The 23445-nt window shown below is 31.1% G+C and overlaps 1 protein-coding gene, 1 long non-coding RNA gene and 1 other non-coding gene across 5 annotated transcripts; 1 reads left to right on the forward strand and 2 right to left on the reverse strand.

Annotated features, from left to right (window-relative positions):
• Positions 1-109: 109 nt before the first annotated feature.
• Positions 110-2915, forward strand: LOC140986616 (uncharacterized). 3 transcript variants are annotated; one of them, XR_012176953.1, is made up of 7 exons: positions 110-315; positions 437-529; positions 672-1407; positions 1605-1660; positions 1774-1821; positions 1903-2002; positions 2102-2322. It is a non-coding gene; the product is annotated as an uncharacterized lncRNA (long non-coding RNA). The 3 variants fall into 3 exon arrangements; XR_012176954.1 differs by lacking the exon at positions 2102-2322 and adding an exon at positions 2335-2915 and having other exon boundaries at positions 672-1660; XR_012176952.1 differs by having other exon boundaries at positions 672-1660; positions 2102-2320.
• Positions 2916-3142: 227 nt separating this feature from the next.
• On the reverse strand, positions 3143-3216 carry TRNAV-CAC (transfer RNA valine (anticodon CAC)). The gene has a single exon. It is a non-coding gene; the product is annotated as a tRNA-Val (tRNA).
• A 5564-nt stretch (positions 3217-8780) lies between these two features.
• Positions 8781-12095, reverse strand: LOC140986624 (uncharacterized). Its single transcript, XM_073454931.1, has 7 exons — positions 11662-12095; positions 11033-11209; positions 10773-10922; positions 10176-10277; positions 9995-10065; positions 9841-9908; positions 8781-9304 (listed from the first exon to the last, which is right to left on the reverse strand). The coding sequence occupies exons 1-7, from the start codon at positions 11875-11877 to the stop codon at positions 9066-9068; spliced, it is 1023 nt and encodes a 340-aa protein (XP_073311032.1). The 5' UTR covers positions 11878-12095; the 3' UTR covers positions 8781-9065.
• Positions 12096-23445: the final 11350 nt, after the last annotated feature.

A 23445-nucleotide genomic window follows, 5' to 3' on the forward strand; every position in this document is an offset into this window, starting at 1 on the left:
AAAATATATTTAGTGATTTCGATCAATAATTAATCATAACTTGCTATTTATGAGAATCTAATTATTTCTTTAGCTTTAATATCAGCTCTAAGATCTACAATGAAACTTGATGCACCACCACCTCCATCGAAATTCCTTTGAGCTTTTTGATGACTTAACTCACTAAAATGGCTTTCCAAATGTCTGATCACCCATTCCTCTGTTACCCTTCCGAATCTCCTCATCTTTCCTCTGTATTGTCCATTTCCCTGCACCTTCCCGCACCCAATTATCTCTCTTCCAAGTTCCACCTCTAATTTAAGAATAAATCCCAAGGTACGGCACAAATAAATCGCGCCACAGTCATTTTCATTTAGATGTATCTTTTAATCAAATCCCATTTTCATTTCCCTTTCGACTGTAATCATTGCTACGTTTGTAATCATTTTCTTGCTAGATTTTGAATTCGAACTGCCGCAGACGGCGAGCCATGTCTGTGAACTGCCAAACCAGTGCGGAGAGATTACCCACGTCTGGAAACAGAATGTTGGTTAGTTCTTCTTGTTTGACTTAGGTTTTTAGTTTTCTTACGCTGTTGGATGAAGAGGGAATGCGAATGTAGATGAGCTTAAAAGGGCATTCAATTTTGAGAAATTTAGAATCTTTTTATGGTTTTTGTGGCTGTTTATTAGGTATTTGTCCCGCCTCATCCTTTGATAAAAGCATTGGGTTTCAGTTCTTCGGAATGAGCAGACGCCTTGCGCTGTCTTCAGTAAGTCCAATGCTTGTTCGGTTATTACAATTCCCTTTTGGCAGGCTAGATATTTTTTCTTGCTTTGATGTGTAAAGTTATTGTTGAACTTTGCTGAGTAGATTTTACTGTCAGGTTTGTTCGTTGTAAAATATTTCTTGGTTCAGGCTTATATTTAGCTTTAACTTTTAAACCTATCTCTATCATCATCAAGTCTGTTATAATTGCATAGTCGTCAAGGTTACCTTCATGAACACAGTTCTCAGTACTTATTTCTTTGTTTTTTTAATGAATTGATAAACACTGATTTGGACTGTTAATATTAATTATGTGAAACTGTTACTGTTAATTAGAACCTACAAATAAAGATGATGAAAGAGATTTTACCACCCTGTCATTCATACTGTATGTGTTTTAACCGAATCAATTGATTCGTCTGGACTTCATAACGATTAAGTTAATGAATAAAAGATAGTCGACTACCATATTCACATGCTGTACTAGAGTTGTAAGCATGCTGAATCCCTGATTGCGCTTGGCTCCTGAATTAAGAATCTAAGATAGATGGTAATGCTTACAATGTTATACATGTACATGTAAACTTTTTAGGTGGTACAATTATTGCTGCTCTTGAACTAATTAAGGGGTGCGGGGTGGACAATAATCAAATCAAAGTGGTCAGTTCCTATCTTATTTTAGTGAGCTCTGCGCCTCTGCGCTATGCCATCTTGATTGTGGTTGCATTTGAAGGAAGGCCATCTTTAATTCGTTAATGTTATGGAGTCTCACTTTATAGCGGTCTCACAAATTTTCAATTTTTCTTTCTTTTTCCTTCGGATGTGTATCTTCTGATCTAACCAAATTGTTTCAATAGATATCTGCTGTTGCTGCTCCTCCAGCTCTTCAAAAACTTGGTGAAAAGTTCCCTGGGTCATAATTTATTTACCCAATTTTTTTAGCGACGTTATATATGTGTATGACACAGATTTATTTCTGTGTTTCAGTTATAACGCACAAGAAATTTGACCTCTCATATTTTTCAGGCTTCATGTTTACTCTGGAATTATTGATCCTACTCTTAATGACAAAGGGTAGACTTTTTACATAGTTGATATATTACTACAAACTGCCTACTGCTGACATGTCCTGAATTTGCTGGATAATTTTTTAAGATACATAATTCCTGGACTTGGAGATGCTGGAGACCGTAACTTTGGCACATAAATATCAAATTTTACGCCTTTGCCATCATTGCAAGTTTTACATTCCAAGGTATGAAAAGCTATTCTTGAATTTGTGAAGTATTGTTGAGCTGAGTTCTTGTTATAATTTTTTGTATGATATGCAATATTTTTGCTTCATGGGTATCAGTGTTTGGGAAAGGAATCCAAAAGACTACCTGTTGAATGAGGAACTACATTGTAACATTAATTAAGATGAAAATATTGTATAAATTATGTTATTTTGGTGAAAGATGGTAGTTTTAGTCCCTTTATGATTCGAGAATTTTTTTTCTGATTCTCTGTGATATTCCATTGTAGCCTGCACTGCCAATGCATTCTTGTGCTATGGGACTTTTGAGATACATTTCATCTACATTTTAGGTATTTTAAGAGTGATGACTGAAGTACACTGAGGTTGTGAGTGTAATGAGAACTTAGTAACTTACCACTACTCGGGACACACCAAAGCATTATCTACCATGAACAAAATCTCCCACTTGATTTCACTTCGAAAAATCACAAACTTTATTTAACGACTGAATTCTAAGCCTCGTCTGTTGTCTCCACTTTGGAGGGGGAGTCCCAAAGTTGTCGCAGTACGACCATATCTTTCAACACCATCCGTGTGATTTGTACCATGACTATGAACATCATATCATAACCGTAGCTTTGTGAGACCAGAGCCAGTCCTAAGGTGGCAATGTTTTGGGCAAAAACTTTTTATCCGCATGAAGCTTAACAATCCCAAAAGCACGATGACAACAGAAACGCACATGATGTAAACTATTACTATACCCATTTTCCTTTTGGGGTTGGAGGGTGTAAGCGCGTGTTGGGTTTTTAAATATATGAATGGAGATTAGGTTTTTGGTTAATTACAGGAGATTTGGTGAATTCATTGTGGATTGTAAAGCAGACATTAAAGTTGCCAATCACCAAGAAAACGAATCTAGCCATTAATACAAATAAGGGTGGGCTGAGTCAGCTTAAATAATTAGTGGAACTAATTATTATTTCTCTGTGTGCCTATACCGGACCCTCTGACGGTACATAACATGCTGCCAATTTAGGGTTCAATCAATCAAAAGTTGATTTTCAAATTGAATGTGAGGCAAGAGAATAGAAGAAGGTTTCATGAGCCTGAATTTGTGAGAGTTTTAAGGTGCTGAGCAAAATCAGAGGTAAAAATTGTCTGAGCCCGGGTTCGAACCGGGGACCTCTAGTGTGTGAGACTAGCGTGATAACCAACTACACCACCCAGACATTGTGGTAGATACGTATTTGTAAATTTATATATATGTAAAATAAGTTGGGCCATTTAATACATGGGCCAGGGCCATCTGTTGGGCGTGTAAATCCAGTGATTTGTGAAATCTAGAGCCTTGCTTGATGTTTTTTTGTACATTTTCTTAGGTACAATATCTCATGTATTAATTCACTATGAAATTCAAATTTTAAATTGCATAATCAAAACCAGACCAAAACAAATCGAACCGAAATTCATAGTTTGATTATAAAAAATTCATGGTCGTATTTGGTTTGAAATTTTATAAAACCAATATAATTTGGTATGGTTCAAATTTTTATCTAAAATCGAACCCAACCGTAGTTAAACACCCTAATATATTTTAGCAATGGAGAAAATTTTCAATTTCTTATTTTTTATTCAAAGAAAAATGCTTGTGATCTTTGCTAAAAGCAAAACATGCATTGGTGATTTGTTTCCTCCATATGTTTTTTGACTGAGAAAATTGCAATTATAATTTTATATGTTTGTTTCAATATGATTTTGGACATTCACAATATCAAAATTTAGCTCTTATTCTTGTATCTTTCAATTTTTAACAATTACACTGCATACGTCAACAAGTCGACAGCACATTAGCTCCAAATTGATGTCATGCTGAAAAGACTAAAAAAAATAGATTAAGACGAAAATTTAACGACGCAGAGGATAAATCACAAAGATTCAAAGACATGAGACCAAAATTCCATATTTTATATTTTCTAGAACGATACATCATCGATGATCCTCAAACTTGGCTTCATCTCCAAGCTTATAGGAATAAAATCTCCTCCAGAATTTTTAAATTAACTCTGGAAAAGCCATGCCGATAATATTATCATAGTACACGCGATTTTGTTTATCTGTGCATAAGATTACACCAAAATTAAAATTCAAAAAACGAACAATGTTACTATATCTTTGTTAGAAACGTCATGAGAAAAGGGGCCACTATTTAATATTCGTTTGCGAACAGTTCGAATCATTTGGTGCATGGGGTTCAAATTATTTTAAATGTATATTCTTCTTTTAATCAATGGCTTGAGAGAGATAGTTTTCGGTTCTTAGCTTGGAATAAATATTTTCTGTTGTTTGGCACAAAACAAAGAACATAATTTCAACATAAACAGATATGATCAAATTATGACTAAATTAAAATTTATTATATTTTTGTCCATATAATCAATGCTGATCAATATATCCAATATCCATGTCACGCGATGTGTTCATATACAACGATTAGTAAGATTTAGTAAGCTTAGAAGTTTAACCTTAATGGTTTGACGTTTCCACTAATAAAAATTGAAATAAAGGAAATTTAAAGAATTATCTTGACCTCTTCTTTGTAATTAAATAGTTGGTAGAACATGTAGCAGTTTTCCTATTTATGAATTGCATATTATGTTCTCCTGAAAAAATGGATAAACTTTATTCGATCCAAAATTATTTCCTTTATGTTTAAAATTAAAGCTGTTAAAGAAGTTTCAGAGAATCAAACTTTTAATTAACAAGTTCTGATATGATTGTTATTGAGATCAAGAACATAAAATAGGTGCTAGTATCCGATCGCCCAATAAAGAAATTCTTTTTCTCAAGGGAAAAAGCATGAAAGATTCACATGTTCTCTTTGCTTTAGGATTGAGGGTCACATGGATCACATCAATTTCAAGCATCCAATTCAAATGGAAAAGTTAAATTGTAATTTTCTTGTTCATTTCAAGCCTAATTAAAAAAATATTATAATAGGTTTCCGATAACTTGATATTAACAGTAAGTTTTGTTTCATTTTTGTACAGATATATTTTTTAATCAATTAATGATATATATTGTTTTGACACAAAACATTGTCTAGTATTCGTGTTTCATGTTTATGCTTAAGTAAAGACCAGGATATTGCTCTAGTACATAAGAATGTGATTATAGATACATTTTTGAACTCCTTAAATTTAAGTTTATGGTCGAAGTGGAGCATGAAATGAAGAATATCAACTAGTTCACTCGAGATCAGTATTCATATTACATTCCCGGTGTGTTTTATCATCATTGATATATATACAGACATGTGTACACATTAATCATTGCCCGGAGGAGATGAGTTCACTAACCTGTTCTTACCCTAAATTCTGTAAGTGGTCCTCAATAATCGAGTGGTGAAGACTAGTTAGATAAATAATCTTCAACACTAGACATTGTCGTAGTTCTATTTAATAATTAAACACGATATTGTGGCTTGTTTGATCTTATTGTAATTCAGATAAAATATCCATTGGTATTATAGTGGGTCATTCGTGGTTAAATATTGATGTCCTATGTGTTTTTTCAATTGATTATAAACCTAAAAAACTAATAGTCACATTAAAATTAAATAGTTTCTCTAATTACATGCAAATAGTTGGGGATATTTTGGATATATACATAGTTTTTGGATTTATGTAGGGGCTTCAACCAGCTAATGCTATAGATTCCATTGATCAGAATGTATGGAGTGAAAGGATTGTATTGCACACTAATTCGAATGAAGGGTTTTACTAGCATTACCAATTTACATTTAAATATCGTGATGCGATGTTACTAAACGGTAATCACAATTCAATGGTTTCTACAAAAATAGGGTTTTCACCAAACAAAATAAAGAAGTTTAATTGCTTAATACGGGTATTAGAGGTATGTCCAAAAGAACAAAATTGTTTGACTCTAAAATCACGAATAGCCATATTCATCAGGCACGCACAATAATTACTAAATGTGATTAAATACCGTATCAGGTTTGTTAAATCCAGACAGTTGGATTTGACATCATGGAAGTTAATTCGATTATGTTTCAAACTTATGGCAGTGATTATAAGCTAATTTGAAGTTAGCATGCATGACATTTAGCTGAGGTTCTTATTTTCAGGAAAGAATCAAACTCGAAATCGTCATATGGCTAAAATACCAACGAGATTAAAGTTTGAAATTCAATTACGATCACATAGTTCCAAATGGTTTTGTAAATCTTTATGCATGTGTAATGGAGACTAAATTTTAATGCAATTAAGCATCATAAATTGTATCAAAAATAATGATTAAAAAAAACCCTAGCCCTATAAACCCTTTTGCAAGTCGTCGGTCTTTTCGGATTCATGCTAGTTCTGATGACTCCTGATCAGGCATGCTAGTTCATATTACATATTTATTTTGTTATAATTTCAAGACGAAGCAGCTATTACTTCCCGAGCTTTGGCAAACCCTTACACATTTTGCAAATTCAAGAGATGAATCATATATTTGCATGTCTCAAAGGCTCAAGACAAGACGTTAATGCAGGCTTCAAGCGGATAGCCTTTAGCTTCCAGGATCTCTTTTTGCAATAATATTCCTTGATCATAACAAATTGTCATGTCTTAGGTCTACACAAATAAGACTCATCTCTTTTATGATTACCGTACGTGACTGCTCCATTTTGTTTGTGCAGAATTTCGATTAATCCTATGGGCCGACATGGCACTGTGTGGCTGGAAACTCTTTGGATCCAGAGTCACTCATATATGTGTGAGCTTCATTTTTTTTTTTTATCTGTGGAGATGATGGAATTCCTTCTGTTTAATTAAAGATGGAACAGGCCTATCTGCAAGCAAGGAAGAAGCCGTGGGATCGATCAGTTTTCAAAAGCCTGCCTAAGATGGAGAAAAACGCCTTCCGAATTTGCTGGTTTTGAGGACAGGGTAATCCACAGCCTGAGGACTAGATTAGATTATACTACGGACGAGTTAATGAATCTAAACCTCAGGATGCAGATTACCCTGATCCTCATGCACCCAATATTACTTTTGTCTTGTGAGGAAAATATATGCATGGAGGAGAGGTATATATAATGTCATGTTGGATTCGTTAATTCGAGGTGGTATCGGGACCGGGTTAAGAAACTCGTTATATAAAAAGATATACGATAAGGTGCTGTCTCCTTCAATCATTGTTGATTCTGTTCCTTTGTAACCAATAACAAGGCAAGAGCATTTGCTTTTATCAGATTATGATGATATTTACAAATGATGTTGGCTGAACAATTTGGAGAATTTTTGAACTTTTTGTCTTACTGATGATAAGCTCTGTGAATAGCGAAAAGGGTACGTTTTCGCCCTTCATCTGATTACCTTTTATGGCTTCTGCACCTCCAATGGATTTTTCATAACCTTGTTTAAGCCATCGCCATCACTTAATAATCTTCGATGATTACCGGAATAAATCCCACATAATATTCCATCCGGATTCGGTTTTTGGCTCTGGTAATTGATTGAAAAGCCTTGTTCATGAAGCAAATGTTCTTATGCTAGCTAGATGAGCAGAATCTGATGCAATTTTCTCTACTTGTTTCAAGTGACACACATGAAACCTCTTGAGATGACAAGATCAATTAGGCTTTCTATCAAATAAAACACTAAGGCTATGTTTGGTGTGGGTGATAAAGAAATGATAGATTCTTAATCTCATGTTTGTCTAATTTTTTATGAATCCAATTAATCAAGAAGCTCATGATTAAAAAAACCTATGTGATTGATAAGACAACCCATTGGTTTGAGAGGATTGTCAATCTCAATCCTAAAACATACCATAAATTCCAATTTTATCCTTTCGTCTTCTCTTGATTGCTAATCACCATAAAATATTTTTCATTTATGTTTATTTTATAAGTTCATGCNAATGGCATAATAATCAGTGATGGGAAGTGTAATAAGAGAGGCAGCCTAAAACAAATACATGATTATAAAAAACTAAAGATTTCAAGAAAATTTCGTCAGATAAAAGTATATAACCCACCTTGTATATCTTAGAAATAATTAAACTGATAAAACAAATATTCATAAATCTATTTATTTTTTATATGTCGCATTTCATCTTGGATAACTAATTGTTTATGATACACGTGATTTCCTAAATTACCCTTCACATTTGTTGGAGTAAATATTAAGATACCAAATAAAAAAAAAATAAAAACGTAACATTCGGGAAAAAAATATCTGAGTTCAGAGAAATATTCTACAATATATAAAATATAATAAATTATTCAAACACCACCAGCAAGTTCTGTTGATCAGGCAGCGGTAAATGCAAATTTGTCAGATTCTCAGCCTGCTGCTCTCGAAGTTTAGGAATGTTTCATAGATGACCAATTCTTAAACAACATCTGTAATTGCAGGGATCAGAACATGAAATTTTGTTATTAAATAATGCAAGAATCCAAATAAATTGACTTTGTTGGTAAAATTTCCAGCTGGAATATCTCACACATTCCCACAGCAGAAACAGTCATGATTCATTCTGGGTAAGGACCCTGAATTTGTCTCTACATGTCTGATATCTGTGCAACCATTAGAATATCATGGCACCATAATTATCTTATCGGGGAAAAATGTAACATACTGGACCGACATGCAAATTATTTAATGCAAAACTTAAATTACTGATACACCATTTGAATAAGAAACAGAACAATGCTTTCTTCATGAATAACCAACAGCTCCAAAAAAAAAAAACTTAGCGTGAACTCCACTGTAAGTGGTGCAACGACAAATAACGAAATTATACTATGTGGTATGATCATCAATATGATGATGTTTCTCAACGCTACGGCTATAGAAACAAATACTTGAAAAGAGATGCAATGACGCGAGACACGATGCTGTACACTGAAAACTTGTGGCAACAACTACAAAGCTTGCTGCCATGGAATACCCGTATGTGTCTAACGAAAAATAATCTACCTAATACTGGTTGTCCTATATTTTAGCCAAAACTGATCGTTGCTCGCTTGCAGAGGGACAAGTTGTGATGCAGATCGAATCACACTCTAACTGAAAGGCGCATGTGATAGAAGCTTCTTCAATGTTTCATATGTCATGAAAACAATTCCGACACTCGGAACAACCTTGTAGTATTCTGGCATGATTCCTCTATATAAACCACGCATCCCTTCAGTACGGATTATTTGTCGAAATATTCCAAACAATCCAGTATTATAAACTCGGGCACGGCCAGCAACCCCTTCCAGTTGCTTTCTTCTCCTCACAAGGTCCAATGGGAATGTTGCTGCAATGAACAAGAACATAGAAAAATACATAATGTATTGTTATTCATCAAACAGCCAATTCATTCCATTTATATTACAAAGCCAAAATTTCACAGAAGAAGTCTATTTTACTACCAATTAAAAGATCCGGAGCATTTACAGCCATTCACCACTAAAGTCACCATGATCAGGTGATTGAAGTTTTGTATCTTATGTGAGTGTATTTCCGTACATCAGACTCGTTGAGTGTGAAACAAAATCTACTTTTTACAGGGGAAAAAGGGATACTTAAATAGCAAATTGAATTCCAAAATTTGCTCCAGAGACCAGAGCGGTTAAGAAAATCCAAATAGTTATCACTCAACAGTGAATAGTAACAATAATAGCAGACATGTTGCTTCAAAGTGTTAAATCAAATATAAATTATACTACATGAAACACCAAATGGTCAGTCCATATAAGAGTAACAAACGACCATATAACGAAGATAATAAAGATAACTTCAATGTTGCAAACTTAGATCGTGTAAACAAATATACGAATTAAAGATACCCACCTGTTGATGATGCAATGCCAGAAAGACTGCCACAAGCAAGGCTGACCAAAACTGTGGAATGATCGGGCCTATAGAAAATCAAAGTTTCATTAGCAAAAACATGCTAATAAAGGACACTCCAGTCTACGCTCCCACAAATATTACTTTCTTTTACCTTAAGGAATGCCAATAAGATCGCAAACTCTCATAAACTGAAAAGCTTATGGCTATACTGGGTCCAACACCCTGCAGTAACAAGGAAGGAAAATAAATGAACATGGAATTATCCAAATGCATCTATCTGGAATTAAACAATTGTATCTAAGTTAAAAAAGTGATAAATATGCAAAACTTACCAATAATGTTGCTCCCATTCCCTTGTATAAACCAAAAAAGCCTTCATCTCTGCAGATGGTAAGGAGTGCGTGTCTTATTCCCTGATAGTATACAGCATTCCTCTGCATATTCACAGATGATATTAGTCAAGACTCCATGAAATTAATCACAACAAATAGATTGACAGAGAATGGATAAAATGGGACATGGAATTTACTGCTTCAACCCACCCCTTATCACGTAAAAAGACCAACTACATAAGATATATGGTGCCAAACCAGAAAAAGAATCCGAATCACTAGTACACCAAAATCAACCACACATCAACAAACATAGTTGATGATTGTTGATAACCAAAACGCATTTTTCATTCATCATTTCACTCAGTGACACAGGATATGGTTTCCTTCGCTGTTTTTTAACTTCTTATTATTGTTTTTTATAGTATTCTGGATAATAGGGAGGGATGGGTACCACAAAAAACCTGATGCACAGTCAGAAGCAATAGAAATGTATGCCACCAAAGTCAAATCGATAATTGGAAATGATTGATATCCTGCCACTGCAACACTAAGTGAGTCCCAAACACCCAGTAACCGCAAAAAAATTCTTTGTACCTGTGCCGCGAGCCGTGTTCTTACAAGATCCAACGGATAAGTGGCAGAAGCAGCTGTTATTCCTGCCAAACCACCACCAACAAAATGCACAAAAATATCTGAACTTGCATTTTTCCCACATCTGTTAAGGCAAGGAATGGATTTCAAGATCTGCGAAATGTTTTAACTTGAGTGAAAAAGCTGTGTGAATAGCTGCATAATCAGTCAATTATATCATTTAACTGCATTAAAACTGCAGTGAACATCACATAAGCACTCACACTCTTGTACTGCTCGTAGGCGTAAAAATTGACTGCAGTGTAAGGAAGCCGGTGAGCAATTGTAACCAAATTCCCCTTCCAAAAGGCCCTAAATCCTTCTTCATTAACAATCCGTACCGCTTCTCTCCATATGCAAGGCTTACTCATCACTGCAACATCTGAGTGCATACCTTGCACCTTAAAAGATATACCAAAAAAAATTATTTTTACATGAAAAAGAAAAAAGGAAGTTAATCACAACAAACTAAGAATAGCTAGTGCATATCACTCCAACAACAGGCGCTATAATTCACTATCTCTAGCCTTTTATACTAAAGAAACCGCAAATAAGTTTCCCAGTTAAGTCAGAATTCAAGCGAAGTCACTCTAAACACATTTACAAAGTTTAGAATGCGTAATTCATACATCTGACATTGTATGGGAACAAATTTAGCATCAAATTCAAACTACGAAAAAGCTCAGACAGATAATTCTTCCTTATATTAAAATAGTCCGTGTGGACCATTCAATTTATTTATTTTTTGTCGACAAATAGATGATAGTCTTCCTTACATTCTCAACAATGAAATTTGGGGTTAAAAGAAAAGATAAAAAAGCACAAAATTTACAGAATAAAATAGCAAATGAACCTGAAACAGAATCGTGAGACGGGCTAGAGGAGCAGTACAGGTCTTGCTGAAAGCTCCCGCGATTCCACCTGCGAGGAGCTGCTGCACCGTGCCAATCTGTGGTATAGGCCGCTGTTGCGGCTGAGGAGGAGGTTGCGGAGTCGGTGTCCTCGAGTGGTGACATTGAAGAAATTCCCTCGTGGCAGAGCCGCCGTCCACTCCCACTCTAGCTTCCATATTTTCTCAATAAATCAACTACTACACCAAAATCAGGATGATAGATATCGAATTCGGTCGATTTTACAAAGAACCATCCGCTATCGGAATGATTTTGGACATTTGTCAGCGGATATGGATGGAGAATAAACCCCTATAAGCAAAAACCCTAATGGGAAGGTTTTGTATTTGTTTGGAATCGGTAGACGAATATTACTACGAATATAATAATTACAGCCTAGATTTCTGCGTAGTTTGAACGGGTAGAAAAAGCGGTATTCATCTTCCAAAATAATAATTTAAAAAAAAAAAAACCAAGGAAAAGAAAAAGCGAGTTTGACTTCCTGCACGTTTTTAAGATTTGGAGTGAAAAACGTGTAATGTCGCCGACAACATTGGGCCCAATTCATTAGACATTGTCCAAGTCATTCGTTAGGCCCAATAAATAAAACAGATGTCGGAACCAAATTCCTCCATATTTACAGATAACTAACTACTAATAATTAAAATTTTCTAGAAATTATTTGGATTCCTTATAATTTATTTGGATTCCTTTTNTTGCTATCATATCCCACAAATTTTAAATATCTAGCAAGAATTATTGGGTTGTGATTTCATCAAATAGTGGCCAAGATAGCATAAGATTCGATAACAGATCCAGCCAAGTGAATAGATTCACATTCCAAAAGGGTAAGTGCACTTGTTATACGACAATTTAATTGATTTCTTTTGTTAAATATAGTGATTAAGTTATGGAAAATATCTAACAAAATATACCCAAACACAGAATTAATTATGTGTATAAAAAAAAAAAGAAAAGAAAAATGTAGTGAATTGGTTTTGATTTCTAAAATTTATTGAGTTTGTTTGTTTTGTAGTGTATTAATAATGGGTATTTGGCTGGAAAGTCGCAGCATATGATTATGAAGCCTGCCAATAATAGCATACTATGCATAGGCCACACCTTTATACTGTACCCTCCACAATTGCGGGGCACTCCACTTTGATAGCAATGAACCATACTAGATTTTCAACTATCTAATTTACTAGTATATAATATATTTTGTAAATATTATTTTTTTAAAATTAAATTGCAAAATAAAATGTATAAATTACTTAAAATAAAATAATTATCATTTGAAATAGCAAATTAAAGCTCATTTATTGGAAATATAATGGATATGGTGGATAGACATCATATCAAAATTGTACTAAACAACAGCTTTGATATATTGTACACTCACTGTATCTAACTTCGTACCCACCAATAAAGTGATTCATGGAGATAAAATTTCGATACGTTTAATCACATTCAATAAATAAATGTTAACTCATTAACAACGCGGATATTGACATAATAGATTAACACCCTATCAAAAAAGTGTATAAAACAATAAAACCCTGACAACCAAATCTAACCTAACCTTAAAACAAGCTTTTTCATAGATTATAAAACAATCACATGATATATAAACTTACACATCAACCTAGCTCTTGGAGAAAGTGTTGGGGACGTGAGGACAATAGCTCCCATGAATTCGAAATAAAACACAACAAACAACCAAAAAAATAATAAAAAGTAATATAAAATAAAATATGATTACCAGAGTCATTGAATAAAGCAAGTTAAAGCATATAAATTTCCATATATTATTAATAATGTATCTACATTTCGACTTGACAGAAGGACTTCATCCGGCGGCTCATATAGGTACACAGTATAAGTTTTGCTGTCACAATTTGTATCGAATGGAATGGGATCATAAAATGCAAATAAAAGTGTCACTTATAAGATAATTAAAAGTTTCTTATATTCATATATGTTAAAGAGATGCATATGATATATATTTAAGAGGTAAATCAATAAATTTGAAGAAAAAAAATTAGAGTCGGATCGATCTCATAAGATTAATACGTGAATCGATTTCGTAAAAATTTTTTTATAATAACACATTTGTTTTAATAAAACAGCATTCGAATGAGTATTCTAAAAGTGAAATATTATTGATAGAAGAAATAATTATGCTGTAATTTACGACTGAATGAAGGGGAAAAAAGTGAAACCTTGGGTGCATCGAACGACGCTAAATTCGGGGGGGATTTATGGAAAGGGGAAGCAAAAGATACTGGTGAGCAGTGAGGACTGATGCTCTTTAAATTCCAGAGATGGGAGTTGGGTACCCCCCCCCCCCCCCCTCTGGTATTGCTTTTAGACTCGCCATAAATTATTATTCACTGACTACCAATTAATACCTTTGCTGTACGATTGAGAAAAATGGCGTGTACATGACGACGATTTCAGTCCCTCAACTAAGGGTGTCAATTTGAAAAAGTAAAGTGAGTTCCGTCGACTCGAGGAATAATATTATTCAAAAAATTTTTAATTTGAACTTAATTTGAATATGAACCTGAACTCGAATCTGTATCAGAATCCGAAAACTCTCGACTCGAATCCGATCAACCGATTTTGAATTATTTTTAAAGAAAATTAAATAAAATTCGAATAATAATAATATTTTATTTTAAACACATAATAACAAAATTTTCCTCATATATATGATTTAAATTTGAAAGTCTGATGGTAGAATAATAAAATATATTTACTAAATCAAATAAAAAATTGTTTAAAAAATACAAAATGTTCAAAATAAATATTAAATTATGAAAATTTATTATATAAATATACGATAAATATTTTTTCAGACATACAATATATAAAAATGTAAGCAATATTTATTAATTATATTTTTTTAAAAAAATAAAATTTTCGGGTCAACCCGAACCCAACATAACCCGAGCATTTTTTCGGGTCAGCTATAGGGTCCAACCCGATTTGACCCGAACCCAAAAAAATCAACACCAAACTCAAACCTGATTTTTTTTGGGTTGAATCGTATCGAATTGGTGGGTCGTGTCTTATTTTAATACCCTACCCCAACATATATACCGACCCATTCATTCCCCTATTAGTAGAAAAACCTCTATTATACATTTTAATTATGAATTATTCACACATACAAAAGTTATGAATTATTATTATGAATTTTTTAAATATAATATTTACCATATATACTAAACATTTATTACTATTGGAAAAGAAATTATATATAGAACAAAAGCATACATCAAACCAACAATCTTCCTATGTGATATTAGCTTTGATATTATTTATAAGATCAAACATTTATCGTTTTACCAAAAATTATAGTCGACAATAACGATCAAACTCAAATCTTTTAAATTTTATAAAAATTCAAATATTACATTTCAATTGTTCTATCCAAAAAATAATTATTTTATCCAACAATTGTGTACTAAAACAAGTAATTATTTGTGAAAGAATATTCATGAAAGTAGATAAAATTAAATTTAAATTAAATGAAAGACTAAAAAAGTTAACTGAGATTTAGTGTCAGCGAACTAGACTACTGACACAACACGTGGACGTAATTAAACTAAATTCTAATCTTCCATCAATCATCATTACATCGCTTATTAATTAATTATCCCCCTATCGAATAGCATTTTTCTTTTATTAAAAATTAAATAATTTAGGATTATTATATATGAATTAAATAATTTAGGATTATTATATATGAATTAAAATATATACTTATATCTTTCAAATTATTCCGCAGCCTTATTTATTAGGACCAGTACTTGGTCACGTCAATGACAGTGATTTAAAAAAAAAAAAGAAAATAATGGAATGAAGCTTGTCTTGTGTTAACATGTTTATATTTTATTGGAACTTTTTTTTTTTTTGGAGTATATTGTATTGCAACTCATTTTTAAAGTAATTTTTAAAGTATCTTTTGGATATAATAATTGGGAATTGGTGTGAAGTTTAGTAAAATAATATATAATCATGATGGGCACAAAAAGGAAAAATAAAAGAGAAAAATTTATTATCGTCTTATGATTGTACGTCTTATGATTGTATATAAATTATTAATTAGATATGCAAAACAAGTATTTTTTCGAAACTTTTGAGTGAAATTCTTGAATGTGTTTTAAAATTGATAAAACTCCAAATAATTGGGTCGACAGAGGTGTTCAAACTTCAGATAAAATCGAAAAAATCGAAAATCCAAACCGAAAAACCGAACACTGAATCGAACCGAAAGCCGAATTTTATAATTCGGATGTAAATATTAAAACCGAAATTTATTTGGTTAAGTTTTAGATTGTCAAAACCGAACCAACCGAAAAAACGAAATTTCATTAAATTAATAATTTTATTTTTATTATATATTTTTTGAGATAATATCAGTGAATGATGAATTATTTTGAATAATATTAAGTTGATTGTTGTTTACGTAATTCATTTAGACTTTATATTTAAATATTTTACTAATAAATCATTTAAAAAGATAATATATTATATTTTACAATATATTCTTATTAATTTAAATAATTATATCAAAACCGAAATAACCGAACCGAACCTAAAATAAATGGTTTAGATATCGAATTATATATTTGTAAAACAAAAAATCGAACCGAACCGACCGATGAACACCTTTAAGATTGAGGACTACAATTCTACAAATAAATTGGTACAATAAATGTGGGGACCCGGACGCTAATCATCTTCTTAATCGTCATTGGGATAATTGGATCAATGTAATTAATCTGGGTCTACAAATTTATTTTTTTTAAATATAGTGCGGAACGTAATGGAATCAATCTAATTATACATATCAGTATAAAGGCACAAGTCTTGTACAACATACATTCATCTAAATCTAAGGTTCAACAACTAATTATCAAGTGTTCAAACCCTATTTACATCGAAGTCTGTAGTCTCCACTCTAATCACGATCTATCATCATCTCTTGGACCCTGATCATGTCCCACCTGTTGCCATGCACACATACAAACACGACAACATCCGAATAATTTCGGTGAGAAATACATCCCAGTATAAATCAACAAAACATGCAATCATATAATCGATATAAAAGCATGAAACAAAATATCAATAACATGTATTAAATCTGAATACATAAATCAATATAAAACTGTAAATAACTCGTGACTCTACAGCTCAGACTAGACTCATTCCTAGTCTAGGAATCCCGGTTTTCAGACGTTGGCATACTATATCGAATCTCAGTAATAGAAGTAAATCCACTCCTAATCAAACATCGATATAAACCAAACATCTAGTGTCTTGACCTATCCGTCAAAGACTTTGGCACCTCCGCCAATAACTCCTATGTGACAATGTGCAATGGGCCAGTGACTACTCTATCACAGTATGGCACCTCTGTCACAAGACCAATCGTCTAATCACGCTTTCTATAAATCAATAGAACAAGCATATCAATTCAAATCAATGCATATAATAACAATAAGTATGTGGTTTAGGGAAACTCAAGTTATATCTAACTCGAGTCATTCTCCCGGATTCGACATTGACTTATACCTTTCTTTTTGTAGTCTCGGTCTCGATCTGAAGAATAGAAGTTCTGAATTCCAGACTGTCTCTATCAATCTGAAAGGACATATCGAGAATAACAATATCAACATTCCATTCCCAATTCAATACCGAATCTGATCAATCTGAATTTAATTCAAAATCAACGGCATAACGGTACAATCCCGATATTCCTGTTAATACCATATCAACAGATATCAATTACAAATCATAACACATATCCAATACAATCTGTAATCAATCCATAATCCAAATCTATTCAATTTCAATCAATGTAATCTGAGAAATCATAAAAATTTCATAATCAATATGTTCTTCGATCTGACTTCGATTCTACGATTTCTAGTATATCAAGAACACCATATATAGATCAAATAGCAATTCCTTCAATATCATATTTTCAAATGATAACAGAACTCAATAAAACTTACGTCCAGTTGTAGCTGTCGATGAGAGGAATTCGGTACTGTGTTCGGATTCAAAATCGGATAACCGGATATGTTAAAATCCAAATTCTACACTTTAAGGAAAACTTTGAGAATTTTCTGTATTTCTTCCCTCGGTTCTTTGCTGGAGTATGCAAGAGAATGGAATTTACAATTATATATATTGCATGAAACATGTACGTGTCACCCTCTGAAATTTCATCCAAGGGCTTACAATAAGTAATTAAATTGTTAATAAAAATTAAAAGGTAAAAATCACTTTTAAACATATATGTCATATACTATAGTTAATTTATTTTAATTTATACGGCCAAAGATTAAAATAATAAATATATTTATGAAGAAGGAATGAAGCTTTTTCTTTCAATCAATCATTTCAATTTATCAAATGATAGTATGAACCTCGAAAGAAGTGATACGCTATAAAAGCTACTCTTTGTTTTGCGGATAGAGAAAGTGTAGGCAACCCAAAACTTAGCTCTACGTACAATTTATTTCACGTCATTGAATTCTCTCATTTAATTTAAACTTTTTAAAAATAAAACTTTTAATTTAACGATAAATTTCAAAAAAATACATCTGTGAATGTTTCAATTAAAATTCAGTACCTAGCCATGATTTTTTAGAAATCAGTACCTGACAAATCTATACATTTAGTTTTAACTACCCACAAAACAAACTTTACATTTTTACCCTTTATTATTCAAATAAATATATTATTTTATCCACAAAAATTATATCATTTTTCTCCATTTAAAATATAATTTTAACAAAATATTGTTTCTCAATTATCATGAAATAAAAGTAAATACTTATTTTGACATACAAAGTACCTATTATGGGGTTTCAGATACTTGATTTCGCTCTTTGAATAATCCAAATATATAAGAAAATACTATATTTTCGAGCATTCACCATAAATTCATTCATTATTGGTCTTTTCATGAAAAATGCATTAGGATGACTTATTCATGTTATTTTATTTTTTTTTAAAAAAACATAGATCATCACACATCATGAAATAAGATTAAATATTTATTTTGACCAAGAAAATACCTATTTTGGAGTTCCAAATGCTTGATTTTACTCTTTGAATACTCCAAATGTGTAAGAAAATACTTGATCTTCGAGCTATCACAATACATTCAATAATTGTTGGTATTTTCATTTAAAATACATTAAGATGACTTATTCATGTCATCTAATTTTTTAAAAAACACAGTTTCTCACTCATTGTTAAATTAGAAAAATTACTTATTTTGATCGATAAAATACTTATTTTCGGGTTCCAAACATTTGATTTGGTTATTTGAATACTTCAAATGTGTAAGAAAATACTTAAGTTTCAAGTAATATTAAGTGACTTTTGATTGTGTCATTTGTGAAGTTAAAATGTGATACTTAAATTGGTACACAGAGTATCTAATTAGAGTATATAAATATATGATTTTACCCCGTAAATACTCATATCCAATTATTTGAGGATGCCAAAATATAATTTGAAGTTAATATTAAGTGACACCGATGATGATATTCGTGAAGCAAAAATGTGATACTTAAATTAATACAAATAATACATAATTCGAGTTCACAAACACTTGATTTTACCTTTTAAATACTCAAATTCGATTGAGTATGTCAAAATATATAATTTGAAGATAATATTGAATATTTTTTAATGATGAGATTTGTGAATAAAAAACGTGCTACCTAAATTGGTACAAATAGTACCTAATTTGATTTCACATATACTTGATTTTACCCTTTTAAGACTCAATTTTTATTATTTTGGCATATAAGTAATATTGAGTGATTTTTGATGTGTCATTTGTGAAGTTAAAATGTGATAACTAAATTAGCACAAAAAATATCTAATTCGAGTCTACCAATACTTTATTTTTCTACCTATATGAGAAGTATTTTAATTTGAGTTTGCAAATACTTGATTGCGTAAATGAGATACTCACAATATGTATTAGAATACTGGATATTCGAATAAGCAACGTAAGTTCACTAAATGTTGGTATTTTTATGGAAGATACACTTGGATGACATATTCATCTCATTTAATAATTAAAAAAAAACAAATTCTCAACTAAGCATGAAAATTTTTAAGTACTTAGTTTTACTTGAGAAGTACCTAATTTGAGTTTGTAAATACTTGATTTCGTAAATGAGATACTCACAATATATATTAAAATATTAAATATTCGAATAGGCAACGTAAGTTCACCAAGTATTGATATTTTCATGGAATAAGCATCTGGATGACATATTCATATCATTTAATATTTTTTCTGTAAAAGAAAAAACAAATTCTCAACTAAGCATAAAAATTTTAAAGTATTTGTTTTTAATTGAGAAGTACCTAATTTGAGATTACAAATATTTAATTTGATAGATGAGATACTCATAATATGTAATAGAATACTGGATATTCGAATATGCAACGTAAGCTCACTAATTGTTTATCATTCATTGGAAGATGCATATAATGAATGATTACCAATAAATATTATGAAAGAATACTAATGAGGATGATATCAAATGAAGTATTGCATTGTCATTTAATGAATACCAACAAGTATTGTGAATGAATATTAATGATATTATAAATTAATACTCATAAGTATAAAGAAAAAAAATACTAATAAGTATAATGAATAATTACCAATAAGTATTATGTCAAATAAGTATAATTGTCAAATAAGTCATTCAATGAATATAAAAAAGTATTGTCAATTAATATTTATGAGTATTTTATAAATCGTTGATCCAAAAATCGATAGATATGCTTAAAGTGCAAGCCTCAAGCTCATTTACGAACTATGTTCATAATGCATCTCCCAATTAGTCCATGGTGAATTGCATGTCGTTTTATTAAATCCCATAAATTTCGACCTACTAGAATATGACTATCGACGTGTATCCGACTTCATATTTCTCTGTAAATTGTAAATCCACGGATTATGCTACTCGTTCCTATCACGGGCTATTCTCTCGAAGAACATTGTTCGGAAATCTTCAAATATTTGCTCTAAGCCTTTTTTCTCTTTCAAAGCTTTGTAGCTGCTGAAAAGTCATTGAACATGTCATCCAAATGCATCTTGGATGTAAACGCGAGCACTTGGTGAACTTATGTTATATATTCGAATATCCAGTATTTTAATACTCATTATGAGTATCTCATTTACCAAATCAAGTATTTTAAAACTGAAATTAGGTATTTCGCAAGTAAAACTAAGTACTTGAAAAAGTTCAATACTTAGTTGCAAATTTATTTTTTTTAACAATTAAAAAAACTATTAAATGAAAATGAACATGTCATCCAAATGTATCTTGGATGGAAATGCGAGCACTTGGTGAACTTACGTTGCATATTCGAATATCCAGTATTTTAATACTCATTTTGAGTATCTCATTTACCAAATCAAGTATTTTAAAATTGAAATTAGGTATTTCGCAAGTAAAACTAAGTAATTGAAACAGTTCAATGTTTAGTTGCGAATTTGTTTTTTTTTTTAACAATAAAAAAATAATTAAATGAAATGAACATGTCATCCAAATTCATCTTGGATGGAAATGCGAGGACTTGGTGAACTTACTTTGCATATTCGAATATCCAGTATTTTAATACCCATTCTGAGTATCTCATTTACCAAATCAAGTATTTTAAAATTGAAATTAGCTATTTCGCAAGTAAAACTAAGTATTTTAAAAAATTTTAATGCTTAGTTACGAATTTGTTTTTTTTAACAATAAAAAAATAATTAAATGAAATGAACAAGTCATTAAAATGCATCTTGGATGGAAATGCGAGCATTTGGTGAATTTACGTTGCATATTCGAATATCCAGTATTTTAATACTCATTCTGAGTATATCATTTACCAAATCAATTATTTTAAAATTGAAATTAGGTATTTCGCAAGTAAAACTAAGTATTTGAAAAAATTCAATGATTAGTTATGAATTTGTTTTTTTTAACAATAAAAAAATAATTAAATGAAATAAACTTGTCATCCAAACGCATCTTGGACGGAAATGTGAGCATTTGGTGAACTTACGTTACATATTCTAATATTCAGTATTTTAATACTCTTTCTGAGTATTTCATTGACCAAATCAAGTATTTTAAAATTGAAATTAGGTATTTCGCAAGTAAAACTAAGTACTTCAAAAAGTTCAATGCTTAGTTGCGAATTTGTTTTTCATTTAAAAATTAAAAAATATTTAAATGAATGTACATGTCATCTAAATGCATCTTGGATAGAAATGCGAGCACTTGGTGAACTTACATTGCCCACTAGAATATCCAGTATTTTATTAACTTTTATGAGTATCTCAATTACCAAATCAAGTATTTAAAATTGAAATTAGATATTTCGCAAATAAAAGTAAGTACTTCAAAATGTTCAATGCTTAGTTGCGAAATTTTTTTTAAAAAAAATAAAAAAATAATTAAATGAAATGAACATGTCATCCAAATACATCTTGGATGGAATGCGAGCATTTGGTGAACTTACATTGCATATTCGAATATCCAATATTTTAATACCCATTATGAGTATCTCATTTACCAAATCAAGTATTTTAAAATTGAAATTAGGTATTTCGCAAGTAAAACTAAGTACTTGAAAAAGTTCAATGCTTAGTTGCGAATTTGTTTTTTTAAGAATAAAAAAAATAATTAAATGAAATGAACATGTCATCCAAATGGATCTTGGATGAAAATACGAGCATTTGGTGAACTTGCGTTGCATATTCGAATATTCAGTATTTTAATACACATTCTGAGTATTTCATTTACTAAATCAAGTATTTTAAAATTGAAATTAAGTATTTCGCAAGTAAAACTAAGTATTTCAAAAAGTTCAATTGGTTGCGAATTTGTTTTTTTTTTTTTAAAATAAAAAATATTTAAATTCAATTTACATGTCATCCAAATGCATTGGGAATGATGAGTGGAAAGAGAAGATAACCAACAAAAATAGGTATTTATATAATTTTTTATTAATTAAAAAGGTAAATAGGTAAAATTACATGAAACATGTAGTAAAAACCAAGTTTGTCTTTTGTCAGGTATTAAAATACAAAAAAAAACTGTTGGGTACTGAATCTTAAATAAATCATAGACAGATGTATTTTTCTCCAATTCACCCTTAATTTAATAATTGGTAGTTGTCTAACTTGAAAATTATATACATTAACTTAGAGAACTTTCATCTTTTCAATTAGTTTTTAAAATTGAATTATATTTAAATATCCATTTTAATAAGGTCTCGGAGTTAGGTTTCTAACCGAAGCAAGTTTCATCATTATAGGTTAGATTATTCATAGTTGAGTCACACGTTTTGGTGTAAACTTCATATTTTACATATATATTCTTGGACATGAGGAGTATGTTAATTATTTCAAATCGGTTGGCTAAATTCTTCGGAGATTACATATAAGGATTTGAACAATCATCTCTCCTTAAAACTAATTTTCGAGATTGAATTAGGTTCAAATGTCAATTTTAACAATACAATTTCATATCTTTATACAAATAAATTCATTTGCCTTATGTATTGTTATTTAAATACCAAATAAAGTGCAAATAATAATTAATTATATTTATGGGAATTATATTCACTTTTACCATATTCATAGCTGAATTGTATCGTCAGCCAATCCGGAGAGTACATAACAGTTATTATAT

This window comes from Primulina huaijiensis, chromosome 1 (genome assembly GCF_012295235.1).
Source record: "Primulina huaijiensis isolate GDHJ02 chromosome 1, ASM1229523v2, whole genome shotgun sequence".
NCBI lineage: Eukaryota > Viridiplantae > Streptophyta > Magnoliopsida > Lamiales > Gesneriaceae > Primulina > Primulina huaijiensis.